Below are 13172 nucleotides of genomic sequence, written 5' to 3' on the forward strand. Positions count from 1 at the left end.
GCTATTTTGCGCTAATGTCTATTCCCTTCCGTTGTAGCGTCTCTAGTGCTGCTGCGAGGGCATGATAGCATAGCAGATAAGATTTTCTCAACTATACGAGGAACTCTATAAATATGACAGCTTAATATATTCAAGCTAAAACTACTTTAATAAAATTTCTTCAATAAAATTTTTTTTATAATTATTTTTATCTTTTATTCTTTTGTTTCATATGTTGTATACCTATTTTTAACATCTCACGTGCACATGACCAATGTTATGATGGGTAGGCTCTTTATTTAAAGTCGTCATGATATTATGGCACCCATGCGTTGGCAGGTTGGTCATCTAATCTAATTGGATTCAACCTGGCTTAATGTCAAAGTTTGGTAATGGAGATTAGTAGTATGGGTAAAGAGGAGCCTAACTATTCTTGACTCAGAAATGTACTTCCGGAGAAGGTCAGTCAAGAGACGAATCGATTGCACGAGTCTAGTTTGAAGATGACACGGCTTCTTAACCTACAACTTCAAATAGCGTTAGGTTGATTGGATGAAGAATATTATGGCAACCGTGCGTGCCTCCATATAATATTTACATCGGGAATATCTCCGATTACATTAAAAATTTTCCAAGGAGAAACTTTCGATTGAGGATCTTTACAAAATGAGTGGAGTCGACCTCAATATGAATAATCGAAATGCCCTCCCGCAAAGCCATATGTGTAGTCACTCTCTGACTGCAACTGCTTCGCAAAATTAAGCTGATGACATTTGTGGTAAAATTATAACTTGTAATCAAACAACTATCATAACCATTTCTAACCAAAAAAATTCATCACTCTTATTATTACCCCTTTGACTGCAAGAATCATGACTATTGACTTTGTGACAACCTTTATCGGGCCTTTCCCATCGGACAGCTATGAGGGAAACCAGCCTCCTAGACTCTTGAATGTGATGAGGACCAAGTATATGTGCTGAAAATCTAGCAAACAACATTGTTGTCACAATGTGACAATCCCCACAAGCAACATTATTGCCATAATGTGATAAAAAAGAAAGCCAACCCAACAAGTTAAAAAGGTTCTAATTCCAAATCTACTATTGAGAGATTTAATCGTAGCATGCATCAAAAAGGAGTCGGCTATAGATCTTTAATCACACACTTCAATATTTGGTACACTTCGTAACGTAAAAATTGACAGCTTAAATTGGCTACTATTGACAACACCTCGTGGATGGCCGGCACTATTTAAAACGACTTCACAAGTGTCGCTGTCTTCGATCGAGATGACACAGTAAAGCACAAGGCCTTACGGACAATAAATGTCACTGTGATCGATGTAATATGTCGCAGATGCCCGTCATATAATGAATCAAAGGCATGTGTTAGCCACTCACGACGATCCATATAAGACCATCGTTTTGAAGTCCTCAGCTATCGCCACTAATCCTTCACCTCCTCCGCGACTCTCGGACGACATGGGATCCATCAAGGACGTGCTGCAGCTGACCCCCGACGAGGACGAGGAGGCGTGCCTGTATGCCATGCAGCTGCTTGGCGGCTCTGCCCTCGGCATGACCCTCAAGGCCGCCGTCGAGCTCAAGCTTCTCGAGACCATCGTCAGGGCCGGCCCTGGAGCCGTGCTGAGCCCCTCCGAAATCGCCGCCAAACTGTCCACCGATAACCCGCAGGCGGCCGTCATGGTGGACCGGATCCTCCGACTGCTCGCCGCTTTCCGCGTGGTCAGCTGTACCGTCGAGGCCGGCGACGGTGGCCGAGCCTCGCGCAAGTACGGTGCGGCGCCTGTCTGCAAGTACTTGACCAAGAACGAGGACGGCGTGTCCATCGCCGCTCTGGGCTTGGCGGGCCACGACAAAGTCCTCATGGAATCCTGGTAATTTACAGACTTCGTAGCATTCGCGCTGGCACCCGAAGCCGCAGATTGGTCGGTTTTACTTTAACGCGCCGGTAAATGATGGCAGGTACTACTTGAAGGACGCGGTGTTGGAGGGCGGCATCCCCTTCGACAAGGCCTACGGGATGACGGCGTTCGAGTATCCCGGTACCGACGCCCGGTTCAACCAGGTGTTCAACGAGGGCATGAGGAACCACTCCACCATATTCATCAGAAAGCTGCTCCAGAAATACCGCGGCTTCGACGACGTCAAGGTGCTCGTCGACGTCGGCGGTGGCACCGGCGGCACCCTCCGCTTGATAACCTCTGAGCACCCTCACATCAAGGGCGTCAATTTCGACCTCCCTCATGTCATCTCCGACGCACCACCTAGCCCAGGTCCACCATTAAGTACTAGACAGGATGGAATCAGTTGGCTTACATTCTTAAGATGTATTGGCTCACTGCAGGTGTAGAGCACGTCAGTGGGGACATGTTTGAGAGCGTGCCAACCGAAGGAGACGCCATTTTTATGAAGGTCAGCTTTTCTTCTGCTCGTAAATGGATTTTGCTTACAGATTTGAAGGTCAATACATCAAAAGTCTTGGTTTGATACTCCGCAGTTGTCTAAAGCTTATTACAAATACATGAGACATCAAATACATGCTCGATAAATTCCCGTTCACGATCGCGTGATCGCCATTTTGATATGACTGCAAGTGGCAGAGGCATCGATTCCCGTTCACAACCACACAATTTTAGCTTTGAGAAAGGAAAGGGAATCTTGCATAATTGCCTCTCATTAGTTTATTCACTACGGTAGCATCCGATACCCGCTCTTTTTCCTCCTTCAGCGCCTGTAATCTGGAGAAAATCTATGGTAGATTCTCTAATGAGACTGTGAATTGGATCAATCCCTGCATGAGTGCCCTTTTTTCGCCTGATCAGTGGGCGGATGTTTGGGTCAGAAAGTTCGACCTTCTGTCTCATTACTTCCTCACAGTCAGTCAGATAAGGCTCAATTCCTCTCCTTCCATATTAATATTCCTGTCAATATCTTACTCAAGCCCAGACTCGATCCAGGTTCTCGGTCCGTTCCAGGATCAGATTGGTCGACTTTACTCCCTCAGCTATAAGAAATTAATCTTTTTAGATAAAATTGAAGCCCAAAAGCTGCTATCAAGATTTAAGTTCAAGTTCTTAATAACTAAGGTATATACTCAATATTTGTTGATAAAAACAAATACAATTACAAAAATAAAGTTATGTATCAGAAAATTAATGCTTAGTTTTTTAATAGTTTAATTTATATGTTTAAATATATACTATATTGGTGATTTATAGGCCTCGTTTTCGATTTATTAAATAATTTGATAACAAATCTATGTATAATGAGTCTTTATTAATTCATCAGCTTATAAACTAACTTATTTATAAATAAGCTCGATCATGAATCTATAATCGAGCTTGTTCGCAAACTCATAATGAATTAGATCGCAATCTTAAAAAAGTCTGAGTACTATTGATTTCTGTCTTGTCTTCTTTAAAAACCAAATTACAGAATTAAGCAGGCTCGAGCGAGCTTTTCATGAGCCAAACATTTAGCTGCTTGAGAACAACTTAACTCATTTGTCACCTAAGTTATTTAATTTAGGTTTTGAAAAGCATATAAAGATAATATTATAATACATAAAAATTCTTCTAATATTAATGATTTTTTATAGAATAATTTTGTCAATTAGGGTTTCCACTAATGATGCAATGAAATATGTATAAATTTTTGGATTTTACAATACTCTATATGCAAAACTTAAATTAAAAAAATAAAAATGACTTGCTTACGAGCTTAGAATCTTCAGTATCACACAACGAAATGATAGTATATATTCATAGCTTTTCTTTTCAGTTTGAATATTATATATCAGAAAGCACCTGATTCTAACATCGACTAGCTAGTAATGATATGGCAGTGGATTCTTCATGATTGGAGCGACGAGCACTGCTTAAAGCTACTGAAGAATTGTTGGAGAGCTTTGTCGGAAGACGGAAAAGTGATAGTGGTGGAAAGCGTAATGCCAGTGGTACCAAAGCCAACTCCACAAGCTCAGAATGCTTGCGTATCAGATCTTGTTATGTTGGCATGCAATCCTGGAGGCCGAGAGAGGACCGAGGAGGAGTTCCAAGACTTGGCAAGGGAGGCTGGATTCCTAGGATTCAAGTTCACATATTTGTTTGCTGGTTTTTGGGTCATAGAATTCACCAAGTAGGTCATAAAAGTCGAGCATTCTCTACTTGTGCTGGCAGTGTTGTCTTGCTTGGGGTTCCTTGATCACACCTGCACCTTATATCCACAATGAATAATTCCAAGACATGATAGTTCCTAAATCATTGGTATAGTATGCTGGCCATCCCAAAGTTTTGCACACTTGTGATATTCTCTTAAGTTAAAAGAAGTTCAAATAAGAAATCAAAATATTCCTCCTAGTTTATATCAATAATATATATATATATATATATTCATTTATATCTTCTAGCAGAGTCTTCGTACATCTCTCTATCTCTCATTATACCATTATTATTAGTCATCTTTTCTTAAGTATAACGTCTACAAATCATTTATGACATGTTGATGTACCATTTATTATCTCTTATTTTATTTTGAAGTTATACGTAATCATTCATAAATATAATTTTTATTAATCTTGCCTAATAACTTCATATGTTCAATAATATAAAATTTTTTAGATATACTGCCCAATGATGAGATCCATAAGATATTGTTGGAGTGACAATTATCTTATATTTGCTACATTTATAATCTGTGAAAACATGCAATTTATTGGATGAATCTTTCGGCCGATCCGATTATGACGGAGTGGTTCTAGAAAGGTACTACTAGAATAAAATTAAAATCAAGCCGGCATGAATTCATGATAAATAATCAAGATGTATTTACTAACAATGATCTGTGACATGTATTTCCTTGAGAAGCACAACTCATTAAAGGTTTTGGAGATAATGTGACTCTAACATCATAGATGTGCGTATTGTAAGTGTGTTTACAAATATTGTCGACATCTGGGTAAGTTAAGAAGGTGGGTTTTGATCCTAAGATATTATAATAATTTGTTGAAATTTTTACCCGATGTCTTTGTGATCTCATTTGAGCCTGTCGAAATCCTGATATCACAACATGACTTCGTTCCAAAAGAGTCTTATAAAACTACATTCATAGCGTACCTAACAAATAATGTAATTTTAGTTTCTAAAAATTGAAAAACAGAATCGAACCACATTGGGTTCTTTCGAATGGCTAGTTTTGTTTATTAAAATAATATAAAATATGAAAAAAATCATAATTTTATTTATAAGTTTTGAAAAATAGATGTATATGGCTCATATAATAAATATGTATTTATTTCCACTTATACACCTTTATTTAATCGCCAATGCATATTTGAACATATTTCATTCACTTTGCATCCCCTGATATTGAAAGTTTATTTCGCAACTATTGTTAATATTGGAGATGTTAATATTCATCTAGTATTGGTACCGAATTCAAAAGAAATGTCTACATAAATTTCAAGCTCGGAGTTTAAGCCTAATAATCTCTACAATTTTTTTAGTCTTTGCAATAATTATTTTTCTCCCTTATTATTATATTACTCTCGCTAATTTAATCGCTATTATTCTATTCTATTCTATTACTCTCGCTAATTTAATCCCTTATTATTCTATTACTCTCGTAATTTATTTCTCTATTTCTTTCACCAATATCAACATCTAATCACTTAAGCCATATATTCTAATACAAGGATAAAAAACAGAAGCAACAAGATAAGTTGATAAAAGATTAAGAAAATAATTTATCAATTTTTTTTTTTACCATGATGATTATACTGAAAAATCTTGGAGGCGACATCACATGCACAACGGAAGAACAGAAAACAAAATCCCCAATTTCTAAAGATATGTTCGTCATTGTGTGAAGATTGATGTATATAAATTTACGAAATAAAAAACCACGTGTAAGATATATTATATTACATAGAGAGATCATATATCCCTGAATCCCTATAGATCTCTAGGAGAGGGTGAAGGAGGTCAAGCGTCATCCTCTTAGCAGTGATCCACACAGCAGAGTTGTGATGACGCTTCTCAAAACTTCATGCCTATTCCGAGGTGGAGAAGGGGAAGAGAATGGGAGAGTGCAACCAAAAATGCTCTACCTTATGAACCACTAGCCCTATCTTATTTATAAAGGTTCTATGTCAACTTAACCCTAATGGATTCTACCCTATTAGGTATTGGATCTCTATCTAATTACCCAAGTCTTTTAGATTTGTGGATCTCTATCCAATAATTTCTCATGGGCTCTTATTTTATCTCATTCATATGATCCAATAATTCAGGGGCTTATTGGATATTCAATAAGATAGGGGCTCTAGCGGATATCTCATATTCAAACCTCTACTCATCGCAATGCCTACCATATGTGTGTAACCTTATAGGTCCAATATCGAGCTGGCCGTGAGTCATACCTATCAGAACTCCTTCTGGCTAAGTGAATTATTATCTCTATAATAATTCACTCGACTACGGACGTACTAGGCCATTACGTCGTAGTCCCTAAACCGTCACGAACGCTCACCACGCACTTACAACAACTTCGTTCAACGAACCGTTCGTCATTTTTGTATGCTTGTACCAATACATGGCATCATGTTTTACTTTAGTTTCGTTTGTTTTTGCTTGTAAAAATACATGTTCGAACAAGTTACAGTGCTGTAGAGCGACTGCTCACCGCATCAAGTCGAACTACCCAAAACAACTCCATTTTCGCATGTTCACACGAGCAACTATGAGACTAGCTATATCCATCATATGAATGAGCATACAACACACTAGTCTATTTGGTTATCTCATTGTCCATCTCGAGTAACCTACAACTAAGATTATTTAGGATCTGTGTTTAAAGACGAATCGATCTCATTATCATGATCTCATCACGATTATATATATATATATATATATATATATATATATATATATATATATATATATATATATATATATATATATATATATATATGAAATAAGCAATATAGAGCAATAAATACCAAAATATAATAAGCAAAAAGACTACGTTTCAAGTCATACATGCTATCACTCACGTGATTGGCTTGTAGGACATATATGACTAGCAAGTCATGTTCAAATATTGATCATGTTCATATTATTCTAAAGCTCCAATAGCATATAATTAAAAATATATGAACAATAGGATAATAAATACTAACTAACATATGAGTATCATTAAACACTTTTAAAATTTTTAAATTTTTTTCACAAGCATTCCAATATTATGCATATAAATTTCCTTGTTTAACTTTATTTATAATAAAAGTACTTAATTATTATTTATATTTAAAATTTTTATTAAACAATTCATAAGTTGAATTCCATCATATGGAACGACCCTATAAAATCTTTTGTGTCATTTATCATTTGATTTGTAAAATGATAAAATAGTATGCTTTGTGGATGACCCCACAAGAATGAAATAGTATGCTTAATAGGAGAATGAAAAGTTTTAAGATATCTAAGACCTTCATATACATATAAATTCAAAACATGACAAAAATCCCTAATATAAAAAAAAATACTATTGAAAGTCAATTGACACACTTTTTTGTAATTCAGGAATATAAGTATTATTTATAGATGCATTATCAAAACTAATTAAATTTTTTTTAAAAACCATATTATACTCTTCCAAAATAGTTTTTATTATTCTATAAATATTATCAGTTCATCAAAAACTCTAAAGGCAATAACTCTTTTTTGAATACTCCAATCACCATCAATCCAATGACATGTGATACCTAAGTGGGAGTATATTTTCCAATAATCACTTAAAATATCATAGCAAATAAAAACACATCTATCAAAAGATCAGAATAAATTTTATAAATATATTTTTTTGTAAAAATTATGCATGACATGGGTACGAGTAGAACAAGGAACATATCTGTCATAAAATATTCATGGTTGAGGAGAGATTAAAAAGTCACACGTGAATAGGGGAAAAATGTTAGAAAATATTCATATGCATAGAGAAATTTAATAGAAGACTAAAAATATAATATCATATTAGTAAATATTGAGAGAGTTGGGTAACATATATTTGAGTCTATTCTACGATCTAACCACTTAAGTCTTTGAGTTGAATTGATATCGAACTCAATATGTGTAAACTCTAACTATTTTGATTCATATACATCCTTAATTGATTTCGACCATAGTATCAGAGCCAAGTTTATAAATAATATGACAAAAGAGCTAAGGTTGCCGTGTGAATAAAGCTATTTCCCTCATCAATTAGGTTATGATTGCAAACAAAGATGGTCACATCATCTATCCTCATAAATAAGAGAACAACGATTAAGCCATATACGAATAGGGGTATATTAAAAATATTTATATATGAGGAGAGATTAAAAAGCCACATATAAATAGGAAGAGAGGAAGAGAATGTAAGAAAATATTCATATATGAAGGGAGTTTAAAAAGATAACTAAAAGAATAATCATAAATATCAAGAGAGTTAGATTTGAGTTTAATTTATAATCTAATAACTTAATTTTTTGAATTGAATTAGTATTTGTCTCAAGATATTTGTGAAAAGTTTCATATCTATCTCCTTCTTTAAATTTAAAAAATTGAGAACATAGTTGCAAATCACTTAGAACGAGCCATTGATATTTCTAACCTTGTTAAAACGAAGCTTAAAAATATTCAATTGCTTTTGCCACTGTATCAAATTCCTCTGACTTAAGGGTGACGTGTTGGCTTTCTTAGGTTGGTATAGTTGAGCTTTATTATCATGGGGCATGAATCTCTCGATGAAGAGCATTCGAGAGAGAGAGAGAGATCAGAGAGCATCATAGAGCATAAGAGAGCTTTAAGGGCATTTAAGAGAGTATAAGAAATGCTTAATCAAATATGTGAGGAAGAAGGAAGGGTTTTAGAGTATTTATAGGAATTTTGAGAGACTTTTTTTTCCTAAAATTAGTCGTTATTTAACTATTAAAATGGACAAATTTATCTTTTTTATTTTTTTAATTTTAAAATGATCAAAATACCTTCATATTTATTTATATGCCCCTTCATCTCTCGAACGATCGGTCGCTGGACCATTAGTGCTCAAATAATTGTCCTAATATTTGATCGAACTCATTTGACTATTTATTTTTTAAAAATATGAAATTATCGATGCTAGTTCAAAAATAATTAATTCTAATTTCTAAAACCAAATATTATATCGGATCAGATCATCTAAAGCTGATTTCAGTTCAATTTAAAACTAGAAAATCACTATCCAATTTGATTATGGTTCTAGTTCAATTCAAATCAAACTATGGTGAGAGCTGTAACAAAGTCCCCTTAAATACTTTAAGTTATGAACAAGAACATAATATAGTACGTAAGAACATAATATATTCTTACTTGGGTAAAGTAGCATACCTGAGATAAGAATGCCTCTGTACGTAAGGGGGTTTGAAGAGTTGGAGTATATTCTTACTTGGGTAAAGTAGCATACCTGAGATAAGAATGCCTCTGTAAACGTTAGGATTAACGAAAGTGTTAGTACGGCCGATCCTTGCGAAAGTACGGCGCCGCGCCTGTCTGCAAGTACTTGACCAAGAACGAGGACGGCGTGTCCATCACCCCTCTGGGCTTGATGGTCCAGGACAAGGTCTTCATGGATTGCTGGTAATATGTAGAGAACTTGTATCAGTGAAACCGCACATCGATTGGTATTACCTCAAAGAAATGATGGCAGGTGCTACATGAAGGACGCGGTGTTGGACGGTGTTATCCCCTTCAACAAGGCCTACGGGATGACGGCGTTCGAGTACATGGGCACTGACGCTCGGTTCAACAGGGTGTTCAACGAGGCCATGAGGAGCCACTCCACCATCCTCATCAGGAAGCTGCTCCAAATCTACCGCGGCTTCAACGACGTCAAGGTGCTCGTCGACGTCGGCGGCGGCACCGGCGGCACCCTCGGATTGATCATCTCCGAGTACCCTCACATCAAGGGCGTCAACTTCGACCTGCCTCATGTCATTTCCGACGCACCACCCTGCCCAGGTCCACCATTTAGTACTGGACATGGAAATAGAAGCAGCAGCAGCAGCTCATCGCGATTAATTGACTTACATTTTCTTAAGATGTATTGACTCGTTGCAGGCATAGAGAATGTCAGTGGGAACATGTTCGAGAGCGTACCGACCGGGGACGCCATTTTTATCAAGGTCTTCTCTTCTTGTGCTCATAAATGACTCTTTGCTTATTGTTCCGAAGATTTCTTGGTACATAAAAGGTATTGGTTAATATATCGGTTAAATTGAGACATCCTGATTGATTAATCGATGTTTTGTTTTTGTTACACAAGTGATAGATCTTAGATTATAAAGATCTAATTTGATGTAATAAATTTTTTTAGAAAAAAATATATTCGTTAAATTTAAAGAAAAAAATTTAATCACTTATTTTGAAGGAATATAAATGCATGCGTAATTTTACCTAAAATAAATAATACTAAAACTATTATATATATATATATATATATATATATATATATATATATATATATATATATATATATATATATATATTTTGATTCGACTCGAGTAGATCTATTAGAGCACTCAGAATTCTCAGCACCAAACATCAAATTTATAATTTACTTTTAGAACTTTTCGTTTCCTTTCTCCGTTGGGAGTTTCTTATCATACATTAGAAGGTACCTGATTCTGACATCCGTTAATACATTGTAGTGGATTCTTCATGATTGGACTGACGAGCACTGCTTAAAGTTACTGAAGAACTGCTGGGAAGCTTTGCCGCAGAATGGAAAAGTGATTGTGGTGGAAAGTATTGTGCCAGAATTGCCAAAGCCGACGCCGGAAGCCCAAAATGTCTGTCTTGTAGATATTGTGATGTTGACTGCCAATCCTGGAGGCCGAGAGAGGACCGAAGAGGAGTTCCAAGAGTTGGCGAGGGAGGCTGGCTTCTCAAGATTCAATTTCACATATGTGTTTGCTGGTTCTTGGATCATAGAATTCACCAAGTAGGTTATATAGATCTGATTAACTTTCGGTTGATCCATTTCTACTTGTACGTAGTATTATTATCTTGAGTTCCTTGATGACAGACAGCTACATCAATTGTCTCCAAAATAAATTTTCACAAGAGCTGGATGGTTCCTACCCATTGGCAGGATGACAATCCAAAAGCTTGTGTTTGTGTCATTGCTAGACTCTTTTTAGAATGTAATATTAGGCCTAGTGCCGAATTAATCACAGCATTCTTTGGCATTAAAAAAAATAAAAAAAATCTGGTCACAATTTGTAATGTTCCAACTATTCGATGAAAAATAATACTATTAGTTAAGTTCAATTATATAAAACTTTTACCGTAATACTAATTGTCTTATAAACTTTTACCATTAATACTAATTGTCTTATAAACTTTTACCGTAAGTGCACTTGTTATATGTTCATGCAATAATGAGCAATTTTTTCTCATTTTATCTTCTATGTAAGCCATATTAAATAATTTAAAATCATGCAATATTGATTATCAAACACTTACATCCATATGGAAGTATTAAAAATATTTAAAAACATGACATGTTAAAGTCGATAATTTATTACTTACTAACACCGTTATATGTTTTGTTAGTGCATGTTCATATCACCTCGAGCTACTCCCTTCGTTTTATCTTAAATCTAATTTATGCTTAACTACATATGAAATAATATTTTTTTATCTTTTAGTAACTATATACTTTCACCTTAACATTCTTACATATGAATTTATATATATATATTAATTTAATCATTAAATAATCAGATTCATAATATAATATTAACTTAGCATTTATTTATAAGATTTCCGCTTTTAATTTAAAAGCTATATGATGATTAAAAAGAATTTAATATATATATATAAATATAAAAAAAGATAAAGTTGTCGACTAATACTAATATGTGTAATATAATTTTATGGAACTGGCGAATTGACGCTTCTTTTTCTCTCTCTCTTATATTTTTGTCTATTTTTAATGAAAGGTGGGTAAAAAAGGCCTCGTCCGGTAAGGCGAAGGTGTTCGTACTCGTTGGGCTTCTCCCCCAGACACATGGTTTCTCTTTGATATATCTGTCAACCGATCTGATCATGAATGAGAGGTATAAAAAAAATTAGATGTTGCAAATAATTAAGATAGGTTTTGCTAACATGATAAATCATTCCCAAAACTACTTCAAATATTCATTATAGGTTAAAGGGGTAAAGTTTGTTTCATATGTGCCTCTAGCAAAGGGACACAAATTTCATGTGTTTTCGCAAATATTGAGAGCATTACACACTTGAAGTTATATTTTTTAATAGCATAGTTTCATCTCGAAATCATAAATTTATCATCTATTTAAAATAATTGTAATAAATTTTGGAAGAATTTAGTTATATTTCGAAAATACTGTCGTTTTGCGGGATACTTACATTAATCGTGATGCCAAAATGGCAACCTCATGATGTCCACAAGAAAGTGACTGCCGTCTATTTGTGATGCGGTCTCACCCAATTGCTACGCTATTTAATGTACATATGAGGGTAGTTTGGTGATTTACTCTATTAGACTTGCTTAACTAGACATCTTATTTATGTATATATATATATATATATATATGTATATGTATATGTATATATATGTATATGTATATATAATGTATATATATATGTATATGTATATATAATGTATATATATATGTATTTCCTCTTTACTTATTACTTTTTCCAGGGTAAAAATATCTATTATTGCAGTTAAATAATCATCGTAGTAACTAAACTATTACTAATGTTTTTATTCACAGTCTATTATTATAGTTGTGGAACTATAATGATATATGAACTATTAATACAGTTTTCATTTGTAGGGAAAAAAAAAACATTTATTGCTATAGTTGAATCACCGCAATAACATGTAGACGTTTGAACTATATTTTTAAAACTAATGTTTTAGTAATGGTACTTTTTGTTATGGTTTCTAACTGTAGAAATAAAACTTGCTGTAGTTAGAGATATATAAATGAAAATATAATTTGGTGTTAGTATACATCTCCTCTATCGAGATTTGTCTCACCCTAAAAATTCACATCCTAAAAACTCAATCTCGGAGATTGTGCCACTAGCGATGCCACCACTTGGATCGATGGTGTCA

General features: G+C 34.6%; 2 protein-coding genes across 2 annotated transcripts; both read left to right on the forward strand.

Moving 5' to 3' along the window:
• The first annotated feature begins 1379 nt into the window (after positions 1-1379).
• Positions 1380-4306, forward strand: LOC135648771 (tricetin 3',4',5'-O-trimethyltransferase-like). Its single transcript, XM_065166703.1, has 4 exons — positions 1380-1879; positions 1968-2278; positions 2350-2417; positions 3850-4306. Exons 1-4 carry the CDS (start codon positions 1464-1466, stop codon positions 4144-4146), a joined length of 1092 nt encoding a protein of 363 aa, XP_065022775.1. The 5' UTR covers positions 1380-1463; the 3' UTR covers positions 4147-4306.
• A 5236-nt stretch (positions 4307-9542) lies between these two features.
• Positions 9543-11026, forward strand: LOC103974925 (caffeic acid 3-O-methyltransferase-like). Its single transcript, XM_065166704.1, has 4 exons — positions 9543-9658; positions 9729-10039; positions 10139-10203; positions 10729-11026. Exons 1-4 carry the CDS (start codon positions 9627-9629, stop codon positions 11023-11025), a joined length of 705 nt encoding a protein of 234 aa, XP_065022776.1. The 5' UTR covers positions 9543-9626; the 3' UTR covers position 11026.
• The last annotated feature ends 2146 nt before the right edge of the window (positions 11027-13172 follow it).

The sequence above is a fragment of the Musa acuminata genome, chromosome BXJ3-9 (genome assembly GCF_036884655.1).
Source record: "Musa acuminata AAA Group cultivar baxijiao chromosome BXJ3-9, Cavendish_Baxijiao_AAA, whole genome shotgun sequence".
Taxonomy (NCBI): Eukaryota; Viridiplantae; Streptophyta; class Magnoliopsida; order Zingiberales; family Musaceae; genus Musa; species Musa acuminata.